The sequence below is a fragment of the Colias eurytheme genome, chromosome 17 (assembly GCF_061535395.1).
Source record: "Colias eurytheme isolate Ceu_HAF_F1 chromosome 17, ilColEury1 Martin Lab GWU primary, whole genome shotgun sequence".
NCBI lineage: Eukaryota > Metazoa > Arthropoda > Insecta > Lepidoptera > Pieridae > Colias > Colias eurytheme.
The window spans coordinates 2,388,403-2,410,016 of record NC_142996.1 but is presented as its reverse complement, the minus strand read 5'-3'; the positions used below and the strand labels follow the sequence as shown (position 1 = coordinate 2,410,016).

Here is a 21,614-nt window from a genome sequence, read left to right as displayed (position 1 = left end):
GTTTTGTTGGTAACTAAAAGCTCAGATGACTATTGTTGAATGCAATTTTAAAAAGAAAAATCTTAGAAAACTTAACTAGACTAGACGCTAAAACTATTGCTAACTCCTAGAGAACTTAAAGAAAGATTTTAAAGACCTAGTAGAATCATCAGCTACGCTTTCTTGGATCCATTCTGTGTATCTAGATATCCTAGTGTAGATGCCAGGCATTCTGACTCTAGCACACCCACTGCCAGTGGAAACTACTCCAATGACCATGGTCCTGCCGCTATCGCTCTTCATCATGAGGGGACCACCGCTATCAGCCTGTAATTGTGATTAGACGCATTTAGTACGCATTGTAAATATTTTTATGTTTGTGTTTGTAATTGAAAAGTAAATTGTATTGAAATTGTGTTTTCATTTGACCACCATTTAGTCTTTGTGCGCTCTAAGTAATTATAGAACTTATTTAATAACAAAATTGTTACAACGAGGTACTCTTACTCGCATTACGTTGTTTAACTTCACGTCACTTATTAATTATGTAGATTACAGAATGAAAACTTAAATTTCCATATAGCTAAGAATTAATTATACAAATTCCATTATTAGAAGATATTCATTAAGAGGTTGAGCAAAGCTGCTATTGGTAACTATGATCTGCATTATGACTTTATCTTTGTATGAAAATATAATAAATATTTACCCAACAAGAGTCCCGTCCCCCTTGCTCGTGACCAGCGCACATTTGCGTACCGATGATTGTGACCTTACTGCCTTGGGACTTGTACCAACTGTTGCAGTCGTCGTTGTCAACAACTATCACGTCAGTCTTTTGGAGGATGTTGGGTCTTTCACCTGTTTAAACATACAACAATTTATAAGTTATGATGGTGATGATGCATGATTGATAATAATGTCTATAATATCAAATGCTGCAAATATGAAGGGATATGCATGTGCAGTTTAAATGTAATTGTTTCTTTTAAATTAAACTGGTATCTATAAATTATTATATTTACAAATTTCTTTGACTATCAGTTATTGTTTTAGTTTTATTCTTGATGCTCGTGATCCGAAACTATGGTATGGTAATTAGGCTATGTGGCAGACAACAAATAGGGTAAAATAATATGTAACATCTAATAAATAAATAATGCCAAATTAGGACAAACAGACCAATCTGCCGATGTCGACTCATCAGAGTCTTAATTAAGTTTTTATATGCACATATTGTTTACCATTGTTGTGTCTGATTAAGGCTAATAAATAAAATATGTAACATCTACGTACCGATTCCTCTATCTTCATTGGTAAATCCCCATCCAGCCACTGTAGCTAACTTCCCACTAAAATCTGGAGCCAATGGTTGAGGTAGACAAGCTGGTCGAAGCAGATTACTCCAGACCAGTTGACGAATGGTTTTCAGTAGAGCAACGTCATTGGTCTTTTTCTTACATCTGGAAATTATTAGTTTGTAGGCGGTTAGTTCTGAGGCTATAGTTATGTGTGTCAAAGATTATTTCCCTTGAAATTATTTTAAATATTCGTTAACTTCAGCTTTAGTATGAAATCTGAATGTTCATATTGATTTAATTTCAAAGGAATAACTTTCCTTAGTCTTTTGTTTATGGTTCATTTGTATGTGGTGTAAAAAGAAATTTAAATTCTTAAAATCTCTTTTTGTGTACAATACTTACCTGTATTCAGGATGTGGAATAATTTTTGATAATGCTTCGTTTCGTTCTGATGTGGATATGTCAGTGTAGCCCACGACAGCAGATAGTTGTTTCGCCTTGTAGAATTCATCGAACACACTGTAATATGTTTTAAACGGCTTAGTACTTAATACAATACATTTACAAGTTGTTCTAGGTATTGGCATGATGATCTGGATCAATATAGTGTTTCTTGAAATAAGTTACACAGTCAAAAGAGTAACTGGCTTAAGAAAGTTTATTTCGCCATGCATATACAAAATTCCTCGAATACAAAGCGAGACAAAATTGTAATGCTTCAGAATCGAATGAAATTGTGTTAGCTGCTAAATTACCCCAATACCTACTGCTATAATATAGTCCCAAAATTGGCACAAACATCAGCCTCACATTGGTCAATCCCACCTTTGGAAACTAGTATTGGCCAGGACCACGTGTAGTGACAGATTATGTGATAATCCTGCACAAACCTTAGTGATAATATATTAGTTTAATTACTATATACACTTCAATATAGACAATAAGAATTGTAAGTACCAAAGGACTGATGATTTTCCTGTTCCAACATCAGTTCTCACTACTATTGCACAACCTAATTATATCTAAATAATAACAAAAATTAAGCACACTCGAAATAATAATCAAAAACAAAAGCAGCAGAATCCGTATCTAACTACAACAATTGCTATAGACAAACCTTCACTCTATCTATTAAAAAAGCGCATCAAAATCCGTTGCGTGATTCAAAGATTTAAGCATAATTTATTATAATATAGGATTCTAAAACAACGGAAAGCTACTTTGTTTTATAATAATGAAGTGATAGTATGGACGATATTTACTATCATTTAGTCACTTACGTAAGAGCATTGATCCAAAAGCTCACCTGCACACACAATGTCCAGCTGTCAACAGCCACCTATCACTGATGACAGTGGCACCACACTGGTGAGTCCCCTGTCTCCAAATACTAGCCGCCCAGGGGAACTCCGCGGGAAGGCTGTTTGTACCACCCACTATTCGAGCGTTACGGAACGTTTGGGCACCGCATTCTGTGTCCGCCACTGTGGAAAATGTTTTTCTATTAGGGTAGGTCGGGTTCATTTAGAATTAAGGTTATGTTGGAAAGTTTTGTCACCCTCCCGCATAACTGTTCCTCCCTAACGTTTGAAAGTAGCTGGATTCTTTTGACTTATTCTGATCATGAGATAAATATTTTTTACAAAAAAACGTTAGTAGTGGGTCATCGTCTGGTCATACATAAGTCCTAAGTATATAATATTACTTTACGATTAACGCTTTCTGAACTTCATAAACTTTTTAAAAAAGCAGCTGATAACAAATGAAGGATGTTTTCAATAAAGAATGGACAATTTTTATAGACAATTTTTATTGACAATAGCTGTAAAGGGCTGAAAATGAGCCAAATTAAAATATTTTTTTTTTACCACATTGTAAATTCGGATCACAGCTAATATAGTTAAATGATATAATATTATGTAGAGCCTTCATCATTGTTCACCTACGTCTTTTTTTAATTTAGTTACAGTAGCATTTCTCACGTCTCACACTGCTTTTTATAATTAAACTAGCTTTCCGCCCGCGGATTCACCCGCTTTGTCTAAAATCTAATAAATTATATACGAAAACCTTCCTCTTGAATCACTCTATCTATTACAAAAAACCGCATCAAAATCCGTTGCGTAGTTTTAAAGATTTAAGCATACATAGGGACATAGGGACAGAAAAAGCGATTTTGTTTTATACTATGTAGTGATGATGATATTTGCATACATTGTAATGATTAATAAGCCACGTGTAAGATAATTATTATAGAATCCTTTGATTATACTCTCTATTATGTATTGAATTTTTAAACGAGATGTAACGATACAACACGATAAAGTTAATTGTTGTAAGTGTGTGTCCATCTTCCTGTATTTTAGGGTTCCGTAGAACACTGACCAAACGTTAAATTATTATAATCACGGATAATTTAGAAAATCTATCGATAATAGATAATAATATCGTAGGTAAATTAGTAATAACATAATTACGTAAATTAAAAGTAACATTCAATATAAAATAGTGTGTTGTTTATTCAAAGACGTAATTATTTAGTCACTTTATATGGATTAATACCCATTACCTTTTTAAATTATAGCATTCTTCCTATTACTATAATCGATATAATATACGATGTTTAATTGCAAATATTGAAATGGAATAATCTATCTTTTAAGTTAACTTCATACACATTAACTACCAAAAATCAAAATGCAAGGAAATATAAAAGAGCTTATTTTTACGAAATATTCAAAAATTAGATCATATTTTATTTAGTATGACAGGAAGCCCACAGTACACTGGCCCATAATTCCTCCGAATTTTTGACCTAATTTTCATGCAAAACTAGCACTTACGGTTCACGTAGCACAATCCAAAATCGAGTACACACAAAAAGCACAACACAAAAACACGACCCATTTTCACTGGTGTTTCCTTAAGCCTGACTCGCACAGATCCTCAGAGAGTACTTATATTTCCCTAACCAGGTCTAGGATGCAGCTGAGGTAGTACTGCACACTTCGAGTAACATACGGAATATATTTAAAGGAATCTATGATTTGTTTGATCCTCGCTGCTTGAAGGCCTACCCCTATAATGGAGTAGTGATGCGCGATGTCGATAAATTGATGCATCAACGATTTTGAAGTCACGCTCTACATTTTTATACAATGATAATAATTGTTCCTTTATGTGTATAGGATAGAATGCAAATCATATAATATTATCAAGTTATCAATAACTGACACCGTTTTTAATATCTTCCGTTTTCTAATAATTTAAGCACCTTTCTAATAAAATGTTAAAAAAAAAATGTATGTTTGATGGATTATAATAAAGTAGCGTGTGTAAGTAAATAAAGTTATATTGAAACACATTTTAACCATTTTTTCGAACACTCAGATCTCATCATGATCAGACTCGGATGTCAGGTAGAGTTTGTATAATTTAGATTTATAAATTCCAAATCCGGAACACATCCTCAATTCCCTCTTCTAAATATTAAAGCAATAATTCCAAGTACACAATTAACCTTTCACTATTCACGACAAATCTATTCCTATTTATCGACATTTAAAATCGACATCACATTTCTGTTTATCGACAAGTGTAGCGTCTAACAACATCACTAGCACAAATTCACTGTCAGGTTCGCCGCAACCTCGCCTGATAAGCTGATAACCGTCACGGAACCACTCATTAGCGATAAATGACAATACATTATCGAAATATTTCTATACAATGTCAAATTCTATGGCAATAGGATGAGTATACGTTTAGATGTTTACGTACTATTGATAAATATAGGATTCTTTTATCTTAGACTTAGCTCTTAGCTTAGTACAATTAAAATATAATTTTATGCTAGCTATTTTTACTTACCTGTCTATACTGACTTCAGACAAGGAGGGCGTTCTCAATTCGGCCGGTATATTTTTTCCTACTACAATAGGAAATATTTGTAGAAATTGAAAATGTAACATTAAAAATAGGAAATGGTATGTAACTAATCTATCAAAAACTATTTTACTATGTGGTTATTATTTTATTATTTATTTTATTTTACTTTTTAATACAACTAAAAAGACTTCGATACTAAAATATACAAAAATAAAACCAAGGAGCAGTTTAGTGGTTCTAAGGTTAGCGTCAATACTACACAAAATATAAATGAATATGGCTATAAAAGTGATAAATATCAAGAAGAACGGTTTATTGTACATTGCTTTTAATTGCATTAATTATGCCTACGTTATGAGCGTGGAAATAGCTAACCTCTAACTATTGTGTAATAATAATAACCATGTAAAATATTGTAAGGTATGTTTAACAATATAACAATTATAAAATAAGTAAAACAATACAAGAAAAGATATTAATCTCTAGCATTAATAGCAGTTTAATGAATCCGTGAATATGTTGGTTTTGTTTTGTTAATATTAAAATCAGTCTTAGCCTCGGAGATCATTGTATTTTTGACGGTCTAATAACAGAATGGAATAAGAAACAATTTAGCACAGTATTAGTAAATTATATACGTTTAGTTAAAATATATACCGTGAAGGTTAGCCTATTTCTGTATTTCATTTTATAACTGGCATATATGACAGAAGAAGTCAGTCCACTTTTTTCCATAAAAGATAGTCACCCTACTACACTTCCACTACTCTTTAGTCGGCCAAGTGCAAACCTAAGTGGAGCAGGTGCATCTTGGCCTACTTAACTGATTTGTTAGATAATAATAAATATCATCCAAGGGTATACTCTTATGGACTAAGTAATACTAAAAATTGGAAAAAATGTCTAGGTCAAACATATTTTGGAATCGATATGAAGGTTTTTTAAACTGCATATTATTGTTTATTAAATATGTACAATCATTTTCAGGTTTAAAATTTATAGGAAATTGTTATTGAAAAAATAAAGGTTCACTTCAGCAATACTGAAATTATTTTGAAAATATTTTCAGTTAAGCTGTGCTTTCAGTACGGTTTAGAGATCCTTACAACAGAGGTTTTAAATTCAATGTTTTGATATTATTTGACCAAATTAAACACCTCTACCAAACAGGTTTAACCTAATTATTTTCAGGATCAAATAGATTAAACAAAAAAATCTCATAAAACATTTCCTTACAGACAAAAATAGACTTTGCTAAACCTAAATCTAACATACGTCGATAAAAATCGTCCTTCCGATAAGTTCGGTACACGGAAATAGAACGCGGAAAGAGTTTGGTATGGTGGTGACGACAGAGGTCGTGTGGAGGTCATCGTCTACTTGCCAGTCTGGTAGCGCCCGCATGGAGAGACCACGCCCATGTTGGTAAGGAAGGGCAATGGAAACGATTATTGGAATTTTAATGAGTAGTTTAATAATAAAGTACCTGAAAGAAATGGGGGAGTGAAAGACGCAGGATCGAATCCCGGTTCAGTATTTAATTTTTTTATAATTGAATAATTTTAAAATAATAATTTTTTCAATAAAATAATGATTTTAAATTAAATGATAATGGAAAATATTCATTCTGTCTAATGGCAATGGATTTTTTTTGAAATAAATCGAGTAGTTTTTGAAAAATTTTCATAAAAAATAATAGATTAGTCAGTCGCCGACTTAATGAATGGTCCAGGGTTAACACAAAAAATAAAACTTGTCACTTGAAAACAATAATAATGGTGGTGAAAGGTTTTTTTACACGCTTTATATTAGCTTCACCTGTATGTTTGTATGTTTGTAACCGACTTCTTTGGGCGCGATTTTGACCCACTTTAAACGGCCAGATTTCGTTCAAACTTTGTAGATTTATTGAGGACCGATGACAATACACTAATTTGATAAAATTTTCTATTTTTTAGTTCGGTTTTCTATAAAAAGCGTGTTTTTTAGTTTTTTTAAACTATTATTATTTTTAATATTGAGTAGTGTATGTAATTATGACGCGAATGAATGTGACTTTGTGCACATGTGCGAATTAAAAAATAAAGTTCTTTGTAGAAAGCATATCGTCATTAGGTATTTACATAGATGCATCCATAACCTACCACAATAATTAGAGATGTGACGATGTCCTCGTAACTCGATACAAATTTTATTACCATCTTTCATTTTCATTTCCTATTGACCTTTCTGAATGCTAATAAACAAGGGACTTTAACTATAGGAATACTAAACTTGAATACGAATTCTTGACTAGTATTTACAAGAGATTTTGTCATTTTTAAATTCAATTTAAATAGGAAATATAATTTAAATTTCAAAAACGGGAACGAGTGAAAAACACCATTCATTATCTACATTAATATTTCTAGCTATCCATACTAATATTATAAATGCGAAAGTAACTCTGTCTGTCTGTTACTCAATCACGCCTAAACTACTGAACCAATTTGCATGAAATTTGGTATGGAGATATTTTGATACCCGAGAAAGGACATAGGCTACCTTTTATTGCGAAATATGTACCACGGGCGAAGCCGGGGCGGTCCTCTAGTAGGTAATAAACGTGCATATATTATTTTAAGATCCTAAAATATACTAAACATGTTTAATTTCAATATGAGTGATATAATAATGTAGATAATTAATCATGTCAATTGCGATATCTCCAGCCCTTAAGTAATGTAATAGTATTAATTCGAAATTGGTTTATATTTCATAATCAGCTTTGATTGAAAGCCATTTAATGATAACTTAAGAGGATTTTGATTTCGTCATATAAATCAAATTCTGTTTTGCAGCTGAAAATAGATTCAGGAAGTGTTTGTATTTGTAGATAGTATGAATTGATATATGATGATGAATGTACTTAAATTTTTAATGGAAATTAAATTGATACTTATATGTCTATTAAATCTTTAATAAGTATTTATTTTTGACTCTCCCCTTATTATTAACTGCTGAAAAAATTTTATAGTAGAATCCTTTTTTTTTTTGGGATTTTAGGTTTTTTTTATGTTATGAATATTGAAGCTGGTGAAATGGGGGCCGTCCCCCATTTCACCATGCTTATTCACAATGCTTATTTCTCTGTAGATCGTATCTGACTCAGATTTTATAGTTACAAAGCAAATAACAGCTGTATCTACCTTTATAAATTTTATTAGCTTTAAAAAATAACTTATAAATGTAGATACAATTAACTGGGTAAAGGTAAATAGTAATAGGTTTACTTAACTATAATAATGGGGGAGGAAAAATGGACGAATAAGAACAAACTTTAACACCAACCACCAACATTATCTGCTGCACGACTCATAATGCGAAACATTAGAGAGTGCTCTACAATCGAAAAAATTTATCATACTATCTACTACATTATAGTCTTATAGTAAAAGACACGCGGTTTATGAGTCAACAATTCCTGGCAACACGATCCACGGACCAACCTCCAACAGAATCGTCCACGCTTGACAAAGGTCGCGTCATACAAATACATACAAATTATATAACATTGCCCATCACACGCAGAATACTGATCGAGATATGTGTTACATTGTCACGGCTAAGGGCGGCCAAGTGGGACAATGTCAATATGCAGAATGTATGTTATATTTATTAATGTCAAGGTTTATAGCGTTATGACAAAGTGATTTGAACCCACGTCTTCCGATAAAGGTGCAAAAATTTAAATATATAATAAAAAATGTTTAATTTTATCGGATATGGTTACCGAATGTTAAGGTTTTTGAAACTTCAATTAGGCGCGTTGAAAGTAAAATAACAACGTCGCGTCATGGAAATACCGTCACGTCATGATAATACCGTCACGTCATGACAATACCGTCACGTCATGGCAATGCCGTCACATCTAGGCAATGCCATCTTAATAATGAATTTTACCAAAAACAAAAGTTTCATTTCTGACACGTGTTATCTTGCCGATCTTTTTTTTAATAATAAATGGTAATAGAAGCAAGGAAGTTTGATGTGGCGTTTAGATTATGTGAATACAAGATGTAATGGATAAAAAGGGCTATATAGCAATATCCGTTTGCATAATATATCTATGAATTAAAATCGAGATTTTTTTTCAAGTTACCTACGTAAATATAGAATTTGCAAACATAACTTGAATTCAATACTGTAGGAAACTGATGTTTTTTTTCTCGACCTAACTTTTAAACTTGATTGAGTTGATTACCTTCTGCCCTGGTTGCCTGAAAGAGATCACTACTAAGTGATAAGGCCGCATAAATAAATAAATTCTTCAAAGAAAGCTGTTTTAGTAACACCTCTTATATCTCAAGAAACTGTAAAGAGATTTTAATTATTTTTGTTTTGTTGGATTTGTCCCATCTAGGATTAGATTAATTCTTAGAAATAATCACACCAGGAAATAATATTATGTACAATATTATCTTTTAAATATGTATTATAGTCAAAATAATTTACATAAGAACTCACACTCGACCCACTATGTCTAAGGGCTGTTGTGAAAAAATGCTAATTTTTTGCTACGTTTCTGTTTTTTGGAAAATCTAATGGAGTTAAATTAATATACCTTATATTTAATAAGTTTAAATCTATACCTAGATGGCTGGAATTGGAATTTATTATTATAGAAAAACAAAGTGATTTGAACCCATGTCTGTTATCCAATAAAAAAATTGATTCATTATATATTATAATATTATTATGCTTAATTCATTATCACCGAACATTTTCTTTTCCTTCCTGCGACTCCAGGCAACATCTTAATTGTTTTTTTAAACCTTAACTAAGCATTAAAATAATCATATCTTTACTCACGTGGGAAGATTTCCACACTTAAAAAAAAGGTAATTATAACATAAAATCTTTTTTTAACATAACAGAAAGATAACTATTGAAATTTTAATTAAAAACAAACCACATTGAACAAGGTAATACTATAGATAGCTAATCAAGACACTGTAGAAAATAAGGTATTACAAGAAAGTAAATAAACGCCACACCTTAAATAAAGGAAAATGTACTATCTTTAATCTCACCGCAATATAAAAGTTTATAATACAGATGAAGAAACTTAAACAGCAAAGGAAATCCAATAATAAGATACTCCGAGAAAGCAGTGCAAGCAAAAAGCCCAACTGTCATGTCAAACAACGCATAATCGTGTACCTTGTAACTAAATAAAAACTTCTTCTATCATATTCATATGGAATCCGCATGCAACAGGTTGTTTTTACCTACCATTGACTAAAGCCGACTGAAGGCTATTGAAATTGTAAATAAGCCCATGTTTATATCAGATTCAACGGTTACCTAAACAGGATGTTGTACCTCCGAAATATTATCCTCCAAGCTGAAATAAACCTTATCAGGTCACCCTGAAGTTGATTCTCCTTCGCAGTCCTTTTACACGAGCAAGATTTAATTCAGTATTAGACCAAATCGATGACCTGTCAATGCGCTGATCAAAAGAAGTAACGCTGTTGGCAGGTGAATCTTGAATTTTAACAAAGTGACGTTCTAGAACTGAACAAATATTTTATTGATAAGGCCAATGACGTCAACGATGATAAATCGACTCGAGTTTTGGGTTTTGAGTTTCCACATCTATTGCATTTTATACATTTTTACGTAAGTTTTGAGCTTAGAGATTGGGTACTGAGATACGAATATTATCATTTTAGTTTTATGTACCTTTGAATACTAAATTATACATGTTTATAATACTACTACTGCCCACCAGAGACTAAAGAGCAGTAACAGCCCTTTTGTGATTTTTCGTTTTATTAGTGATTCTGAAAGCGGGTTTCTTAAGCTTTCTATTGAATTAACTTACTTATTTCTAAGACTATAAGAATGGTTTTTATTTAACAGTTTTCACTTACTGCAAACGAAAAAAATTAACAATTTGGCGTGATTTCCCAACTAAAATACAGTATAAATTATACTGCAGATTAAATTTTAAGGTTTCATAACTAAAATGCAGTAAACAATATAATTTTACAGTTCTTTAGATAGTTTTATATTTCTGGAAAAAAATTAAAAAAAAAATTAATACGCAGTAAAATTTACCGCCATACAAGCTATTTTTACTGCAAATTAAGAAAATACAATTTATTGTCACGAACTCCCAACTAAAATGCAGTAAAATCAAAGCTTGTCGCATTTTAGTTGTGAATACTTAACATTCTTTTATCATTATAAACTGACTAACACGCAGTAAAATACAGCATTACTGCAGATTAGTTTGGATATCATAATGACACAGATATGATTATTCCTAGCTAAAGTGCAGTTAATGTTTTAAATACTGCAACTGTGAACTAGCTATTTTTCTTACTGCACTAGTAAATTGAACACTTTTTTCTTAAAAAACTAACTAAAATGCAGTATTTTTTTGACCTTACTGCATGTTAGTTGGGTTTCTTGACAAAATAACTGATCCAAACGCAGTAATAGGGCTTTTTGCTGCATTTTACTAAGTTTAAAATGGTATTTTTTACAAAAAAGGCTATGCAGTAATAGGCACCAAAAAGAATAAATGGCCATAATAAATTCAGTTATTAAGATATATTTTTTTTTATTGCTTTAACGTGTGAACCTATGCCTTTACAACCTTTCTGCATTCAAATTTTTTTGCTTATCATTCTGTTGATTTTTTAAAATCAATTCTTAACTTTAAATGCGTTTTACTCGAAATCGTGATTTTGCTGTTACTGCACTTTAGTGTATGGTGGGCAGACTAGCGGTCTGCCCCGGCTTCGCCCGTGGTACCTACATGTTTACGTTTTTTTTTTCATAAGAACCATCCTCGTACTTCAAGGAATAGAACCCGCAGGGCACGCGATGACAGAATTTTTATTAAGCATTTGAATTTTTGGTCGATGGTTTTATAATATGTAAAATAAGATTAAAGATACATTTATTAACCTTTTAAGTTGAAATGAAAATGCTCAATGAAAATGAACATTTGATATCAAATAATTTATAAAATAATTTAATACTTTTACGTTATAAAACATTAAATAGCAGTGCATTTTAAATCTTCTAAAATACAATTAAACAACAAAATAATACAAATAAAAACGAGGACTCCCCAAAAATAAATCTCCCAAAAGTGATGAATATTTGAACGTGAAATTGATAAATGTGAATACATATTTACGTAGATAAATTCATGCACTACGGACAAACAGATTTACATACATGGATGCTATTCGTGTTACACGCATCCATAGCATTTATTATACGATAAGAACTGATATAAAGAAACCAGATTTCAGTATTTTCTGTATTATTATCTACTAGCTGTGCCGCGTGGCTCCGCTCTTGTTGGTCTTGGCGTGATGATATTATAGCCTTTAGCCTTCCTTGATAAATGGGCTATCCAACAACGAAAGAATTTTTCAAATCGGACCAGTAGTTCCCAAGATTAGCGCGTTCAAACAAACAAACAAACAAACTCTTCAGCTTTATAATTATATTAGTATAGATAACCTGTAGGTAAGAGAAATGGTGTTTTAAAATGAACCTACCAAATAAATAAACTCCCAAAGAAATGGACCTATTTGGAAAGTTTTTCACAGATAGCTGCATTATTGACCTATGCTACATTATTACAGGTGTATGCATTCGTGGAATTAATCAGTTACTTACCAAAGGATTGATTATTAATGTCTTCTTTTTTAAATAACTCATCTATCAATTAAACAATATAAAGAATGCTTTTATTATTAATCATGTAAATAGAATTTATTTATGCTTCGATAAAATTTGTACATATTATGAAGCGAAAGCAGACGAAGATAATGAACGCCCAAGATTATGGCTTCATAACGTTTCTTTAATGAAAAATCGATGTATACCTCATTGAGATTTAGGATTAACTTTTATCTCCTTTAACTCTATTTCACATTTAACATTTCTTTATTAATATAAAGAAATTTTGAATTCACTTTAACCTGTAAAATAATATAATTATTATTTTACAGGTTAAAGTGAATTCAAAATTTCTTTTCAAAGCATGAGTTTTGCCAATTAAATACTTTTTCTTCAGTATTTTATTAAACTTATTTATTTTTATTCATGTCTCTCGACTGCTTAGGATATTGCTAAAATACAAAAAATATTTAAAAAAGGTACCTGTGAATAATCAAATTCAAAATGCTAATGCGCATGTTAATACGAAACTTTCATATCTGAGCTTTGCCGAAAGCTTGCGGGAGTCTGTTTTTGCCGGTTTAATTTAAACGATATGCTTCCAAAGTATTTGTTTCGTCGCATCATTTTATATCGTATTTATTCATAAGCATCACTTTTTCGTCGTGTACAACCGGATTGTTTTGATTATATCGTGAAAGTGTGTTTTGTCAAGTTTTTGGCAAAATGCGAAGCTTCTTTTTCTTTGTTCTGAGATTATAATACTTTTTGAAGTCTAAGACTTCTCGTTGCAGAGTTAGAAGTTTATATTCCGTTAAGTAGTTTATATGAAACTTGATTAATACTTCAAAAAAAATCAAGTTTAATTGTATTATAGAGTTTTATAGTGGCTTACATCACTAATAGGTACTTAGTTCTGAGTTGTCATAGAAACGTACTTTTACTTGTAAATAATATTTGAGCCATGTCATCCTTGCCACTTTTATTTTTTACTCAGATGAAGCCGAAGCAACGGCTTAGTTGTACCTTGGTTGTACCTTATAATAAAACGTCAATCATATCTTCAACATACGTAAAATGTCCCTTTACAAGTACTATATTTTTCTCTCATCTACAAACACCCTTAACCAATGGTTAACTGTTACAAAGTTGATGTATTTACCGTATATGTCCATCAGTTAAGTAATGAGTGATCGCTTTTTAAACATAGCCTACGAACGAGTGTCATTAGCACGGCAAATAAATGTATAGGGCACATTAATTTTTAATAGTGAGTAATGTACCTTATTTGAGAGGCTTTAATGTAGGGCTGTGCAAGATTAACTTTAATTGCAATAAGAAATTCCGTTAATGTTAACGATATGAAAGAAATAAAGTACCTACAATCGTTATAAATATACTAAAATCTGTCATTTAAGTATATTATAACAGTAATAAGTTTAAAGTATTGAAGTAAGCATCTTAATATATCTCCATCCTGTCTTCCCAACTACATCTTCCAATCTTCGTCATCATCATCATCATCAGCCCATGTTTGATCCCACTGCAGGGTCTCCTATGAGGATCATAAGAAATTATTATTAAAAAAGTATTTCAAATTATCTTTCATGTTAATAAAAGTGTAAGCTGAAAAAACCATTAGTTATTCGTCATTTTTAGTATCAATAGCTAGCTACTAGTTATTATTCTGTGGTATCAATAATACACGTCCTAATCGCTCTACATTAACTTACTTGCTATTTGCGCATACAACTCTAGAAACTACCCCCTTTCAAAAAAACAACTTCTTAGTAATAAAGGTAAGATGTAAACATGCAATAGACTAAAGGTCATTGCCACATAAGAGCTAATCGGCGGTAGAGCACAAATGCGAAAATATGAAACTTTGTTATAACCGGTCCATGTGAATGCACCTTAACGAAATCGTCCTATAATTATTTTAAACGGTGTATTTTTTACGGAATTATGAAACAATAAGGGTATAATCCTGCGAGACTTCACGGTTATTTGATTATAGTGAATTAGTTAATGCCGCCAACTGCTGTGTTTATGGAATACTTTGTAAAGATTCAGGATAGGTTGCATTATCTTGCAGGTTTAGCAGTTTATAGACATAACAGCGGTGTCATAGATTCCCTTGATGGGATTGAAGCCTTTTTTTTATATTCATTTCACTACACTAATTAATACTGAACCAAGTTATATACTGCTGCAATTAATGTTCATACTTCATAACTATTGGTTCAGCCCTTCTTGAGTTTCAAATTGTTTGAATATATACTTGTGTGTATATTTTATTTAAAATACAAGTTAGGTTGACCATCTTGCCATATAAAATACTAGCTTTACTACCCGCGGTTTTACTCGCATTGCTCCGCCCCTATTGGTCTTAGCATGAAAGTATATAACTTATAGACTTCCTCGACAAATGGGCTATCTAACACTGCAAGAATTTTACAAATCGGACCAGTAGTTCTTGAGATTAGAGTGTTCAACCAAACAAACTCTACAGATTTATAATATTTGTATATTAAACATTCCCAGGATCCATACTAAACCTTTCTTATCTACATAAATAAATCGTGTTTAATTACTTTCACACGCCATTTCTTACTCGTTGTACCTGTGTGATATCTACTGCGTATCAAAAATTATTTGCCATTTTATGTGCATACCTTTATCGGTATATGAACAAACAAAACGTTTAGAAGTACGGTATGAAATTATGAAACTTGTTAGTGTAATTTTAGACTCTATCTTGTAAAGGGTTGAGTTTAAATTGTTGTGTTACTGTTTGAAATATGTGTTGTATAACCCGCGCAATTAAAGGATGTGATTCAAAATGAAAATTGTAAATTCTTTTTTCTTTCTTACATGTTCGTTGGCTTTATAATTATTGTACGTGTCACATGAAAAATGGTGAGGATGTAAAGTAGCCTGCTCTACTTATATTAGAATCTGCATACCAATTTTTTTTAGATGCCTTTCATCAATAGGAATAGCATGTACCTAGTCTAAAGCCTAAGGTCTGTGTCGTGTTCCTGCATTGGTAAATATCTGAAGGTGATGATGTATAATAAATAAAATTTATGTTTTTTTGTTAACTATCTTTGCTTACCCTACATTACTACTCATGATTAACGTTTAAAGTTTTTAAAGAAAATCTTTTGTTATTGTTTGCCCTTACTTAACAATTACAAAACCATCTTTTATTGGCACAGCTTATACCGATTTGCAGAAAGTCGATATGGTATCGAGCTATTAACGAAGGGTTTAGGGCGGAGTCACACTGACGCGTTGATTACACATTCGGCCGCCGAAAAATTCTTACTCGATTACATTAACAGCTTCCATAGCCGTCGGGTGTTTTGCCGCGCGGCGCTAATAAAATAATTTCGTGCGTAATTTAAGACTGTTTAAGATGTCAAATTTTAAATTGGATGCGCGAAAAGGGTGCTTGATAATAAATTAATCGTTTCTGTGAAGGGATAAATGAATTTTGAGTTGAGCCGGCTCGTCGGCGATTGGGTGATTGATTGCGGTCAATTTGCGTTGGTGTTTTGAAAGGCAATGTGCGCTGTTTTTGTAAACAGCTGCATGATATTGTGTGCATCTTATACTGAATGTTATGTGCGAAAGCAGCTGCTATTGGATGATATATTTATGACGTATATTTAGTCGATTCTTTAACCAGCTTTTATAAATTTTTGAATGGTGCTCTATACTTGTATGCTGAGTAATGAAACTAAGATTAATAAATACACAACGATTATAAACCAAGTGTAACACATGCTTTACGGCATCTATTTGCTTTATTAGTATTATATTGACCTTACATAAACTACTTTAATTATTTATAGAATTGATTCTTCTTTTTACTTTTAGATGCAATAATATTATTTTTATAATGGTCATAAAATTTATTATACATTATTGTAAATTTAAAACACAGTGAGTACCTATTGGCATATATTTTATTGCGTGATAATTAATTTGTTGTTATAGATTCTTATCAAATGACTAGGATTATATCATAGTTATTATTTTATGTCCTAGAACAATTTTTTTTATAGGACTTACCGCCCGCAAAGTTCGATCAGCCGGTGTAAATAAAAGGCTAACGCTTGCGTTTATAATAATCTTAAGATTTAAATTTTGCTCACAGATTTGCACAGGCGCCGGTGCTTTTAAATTAGAACTGTAATAAGTCACTTTATTTTTAAATCCCACAAAAGAAATCAAGCCGTTTCCGAGGAGAATTGAATCTATAAGATATGGTACCTCTACAATGTAGGCTTTTGAATTAAACGTCTCATTTTAACTTTCTTCTATAAATTGAATTATTTCCTAGTATTACCTACACGCTCGTTTGTTTGTATGTGGAAGGGATAAAAAAAAGCAAGCAATAAAACAAATATGTTACCATATTCAATTTATTCAATGGCCTATTCTTATTATACTTGTCATGCTCCGCGGGTTCACATGCTGAAAAACGGCTAAGAACTGTTATCCTTTATTTCCCAAAAAGAAGATTAGAAACCTAGTAGGTACCCAATGAATGAATCTGTTTCTTCAACTATTATCATTCTAAGTTTCATCCAAAATGGTGCAGTGGTTTAACCGTGAAAGCTGACTAAATGACAAACTTTGGCATTTATAATATTTCTCATATTGGTATGAATATCTATGAAAAAACAGCATTAATTAGGTAAAAATTTAGAATTTTTGATTCAGTAATTTCAAATATGTATACCTACCTACCATGTAAACAAAAAACTATTTATCTTTCAAAAAAAAAGTATTTAATATATTTTTCTAAGGAATCAATTTCATATTTACTGCCTACATATGGGTGATTATACAAAAATGGGGTAACTCGATGTCATCAGCCAATTTAAACAAAGTCTTATTATATTTTATTCAAATAAAAATATATATTAAAACAATGAAGCGTCCTTTATTTGGTCACTCAATTTCACTTCTTTATTTAAAATACAAATGAGTAAAAAAAATAAATTAATACTTCAAACGTCAGTACTTTGGCATGTCACAACTCCGAAAACCAACAATCAAGTGACTATCGTTTAAACATTATCATCGATTTCAGAAAACTTACTAATTCACTACAATCTTTGATGTACATAGTATTATATACTACAACTTTCATAACGCAATGTTTTCCATTTTATTTAAAAAATAAAACTAAACTTTGTCATCGTTTTCACTAGTCAGTCCGTTGTGTGTTTTTTAAATTTAAAATTCTCGCTAAATATCACCAAGTCAAGGTCAAATCCCTGTCTAAGTATTAATGTTGGTAATGAAGTAACTTGTGCACCGCATATTTTGACGGCCGTCATAACTGTATCAGCGCATGGGTTGTGTTTGTCCTCTAAACTCGTGCTGGGCCAGTCAAATTTTCAGTCCTATGGTGAGTCGTTATTTTATTGTTAATCTGATTTTTATTTTCATTTATAAATGGTTAACTATGATTTGTAAAAATATAGTTTATTGATATAAGAAATTAGGCAAAAAAATATAATTTGTGATTATAACATCATATTAAGTCCCTTTTCATCAATCCGCTGGCATCAGTCCTTTGTCAGATATCGCGCCAGAGGACTGACGCGACCCCATAGTACTGATGATTCTATCGTTTTTGAGAACTTTTCTCTTAATTGATATTGGTATAAGCATTTCTATTTTATATTTCAGTTTAAAACATCATGCGCCACGCTAAAAGAAACTCAAATTGACTAGGGAAGAAACATTTAAAAAAGAGTAGCAAAGAGAAGAGCTATTGAAACAAACTAATAATAATTTTATTAAAAAGATCTTATTTTATTTTAATTATTGATTTTGATGCTTTCAGGGCATAGCTTTTTATATTTATCAGATAAATACGTATATATATAATACTGTGAAGTAAAATTACCTCAAAATAACATAAAAGTTAATTAATATGCTTAACAACATTATAAAAATGTCAAGGGGCTCTTATAAAAACTCAGATGAGACTTTCATTCGAGCCTTTGGTTTTTAATTTTATTATAATTAGTACTTTTAACATAAATATTGTTAGATTTTTAGGGCTCCGAACCTCAAAAGGAAAAAACAGAACCCTTATAGGATCACTTTGTTGTCCGTTTGTCTGTTAAGACGTTTTTTTTTAAACGCGTGGAGGTATCAATCTAAAATTTATATTGGATACTCAAGATTAAGAACCCTTGGGGCTGTAAAAAAATTAAACTTATAACGCAACGCAATCAAAAGATACCTACATCCGTTAATACTGCAAATTTCCGCAAAATTCAATATTCGCATGGGAATAAAAAACACACAGGATGCTTGCCGTGTATACAGTCTACTATAAACTATATAGTCTACTTGGTAAATAGCAACGTCTTATAACACATATAAAGGTAAATTGCTAAAAGTGTAAATTTTAAGTTACAAACATAATAAAAAATAGGTTTGTTAGGAGTCCAACTCGCACTTGGCCGTTTTTTTGTTTCTATTGTTTGTGAATTACTTGAAATATTAAGTAAAACTAAGTCAAAGTAGTAAAAGTTAAGTAAGAGAGTAAGAATATTCACGTTGCGTTAAATATCAGAAGGCTGGTATGAAAATTGAGACATTGTTATTTCCCAGTATCACATATTATTAGTTCTACCATTTTTAAACGTAACTAAGTGATTTTAATACTTAAAAGACATGTGGCATTATTAAAACTAAGAGATTTGTAGTAATATTCATTGAATTTCTTTAAGAATATTACAATATTGTTTTTTTTATCAGTACCGTGTTAGCCTCGTCAGTCCCCTGGAGGCCAAATCCAGAAAATTTCAAATATCTCACAATCTACTTAAAAAAGTGGCTGGCCCGATTTGGTACAATATATTCATTCGATTAGCTATCATATACACCCTAATTTGTAACAATCTGATATAAAAAATATAGTAAACAAAATATGCTCAAAAGTTACCCCATTTTTGTATAATCACCCATATAGAAAACTAGACTTCCGTCCGCGTTGTAAAGAAAGACTCGCATAGTTCCCGTTCCCGTGGAATTTCCGGGATAAAACCTATCCTATGTGTTAATCCAAGTTATCCTCTATACGTGTGCTAAATTTCATTGTAATCGGTTCAGTAGTATTTGCGTGAAAGAGTAAAAAACACATACACACATCCTCACAAACTTTCGCATTTATAATATTAGTAGGACAATAAAAATTAGATGATTAACATCCACTGAATAAATAGAAACTTATATGGTAGCTTACTTGATTAATTGCTTAGGTTTTTATAATCTAGACTTAGATAAACAGGTAGCAATACCACGAAACTATGTGAATTGAAGAAAGTCGGTAAAGAAGTTTTCATATAAATTTTCATCGATCTGCTTAAAAAGGATCTTTTAAAATGAATAAAATATGGAATAATAGTTTGTATCATTCATAATTTTTGTAAATCATTTAATTGTAATTGAATTACATCGATATTGTTAGGTAAAAATTAAGCAAATTGATTGTATCATATAATGTTTTTTTTTTTGTAAATTAAGAAGTTTGGTCGTTATCTTCTTACTTTTATACTTTTTAAAATTAAAGCTTCTATTCAGATTTTATCTCAAGTTTAGAGGATGTTTTTAACAAATTCAGTTGCATAAATAATAAGCACAGTGACTTTGAGTGAGTAGGTAATTCTATTCTGATTATAAAGATGATCTTTAAATATTTCAGACATAAACACCACTACGGTCTACAAATGACACAGTTTTGCAGAAATAATGTTTATACATATTTCTACTCTAGATACAACGGCTAAATTACGGCTAGAGTAGATAAGCTTTTACAGCTTATTATTTTCTTTCTGACCACACCACCCTGTACCATCTTACCATAGTATAAAGAGATCTTAGGTATATATCAAATGTCGCGGAAGAATTCCAACCAATACCCACGGTCCCATCATTAAAGCGGCTCGACGGAACACAGTGGGGTTTTAGTCGGTAAGAATCCGACATAACCCACAGCTCCTTCCCCGGAGGCAGTGGGTATCTTTGGAAGATTTCCCCACTTAAAAAAAAAGGTATATTATATCATATTATCATAATGTATCATAACCTATCGGAAAACTTTCAAAATAATTCAGGTTTTTCATTCAAAGAAAAACAATACTAAAATTATTGTGAAGAAGAAAATCTATCTAGAAGGCTTGTTTATACGAGCAACCGAAGCTCAAACTAATGTAGTATGTCTTGATATTCCCATTTCTGAAGTAACTGTTACTCTGCAAAATTGGTCCCTATAGTTTTCTTAATCCATGACTAGGCTTTATTTTTAAACTAGAGGTCCGCCCCGGCTTCGCCCGTGGTACATATTTCGCAATAAAAAGTAGCCTATGTCCTTTCTCGGGTATCAAAATATCTCCATACAAAATTTCATGCAAATTGGTTCAGTAGTTTAGGCGTGATTGAGTAACAGACAGACAGACAGAGTTACTTTCGCATTTATAATATTAAGTATGGACTAGTATGGATAGCTTAAACTAACAGATTTTGATCCGCTTTCTCAATCATCGTTATCTCACCCTCAAATTTATACACATATTTATATATTAGAATATTATATAAATACTTTTTCCTTTATATAAAACAGTTATTAATGTCCACATCCTCGTTCCGTGTCGGTCCATTGTCACAGACTATATTTAAAATGGACGCGCGTCTCTGCGCACTGGGATTCAACATTTT

General features: G+C 31.4%; 1 protein-coding gene across 1 annotated transcript; it reads right to left on the bottom strand.

Annotated features, from left to right (window-relative positions):
* Window positions 1–99: 99 nt before the first annotated feature.
* LOC149901057 (trypsin-1-like) lies at window positions 100–4,287 on the bottom strand. Its single transcript, XM_090111725.1, has 6 exons — window positions 4,124–4,287; window positions 2,587–2,764; window positions 1,683–1,799; window positions 1,276–1,442; window positions 689–840; window positions 100–306 (listed from the first exon to the last, which is right to left on the bottom strand). Exons 1-6 carry the CDS (start codon window positions 4,185–4,187, stop codon window positions 100–102), a joined length of 885 nt encoding a protein of 294 aa, XP_089967851.1. The 5' UTR covers window positions 4,188–4,287.
* Between the last annotated feature and the right edge of the window lie 17,327 nt (window positions 4,288–21,614).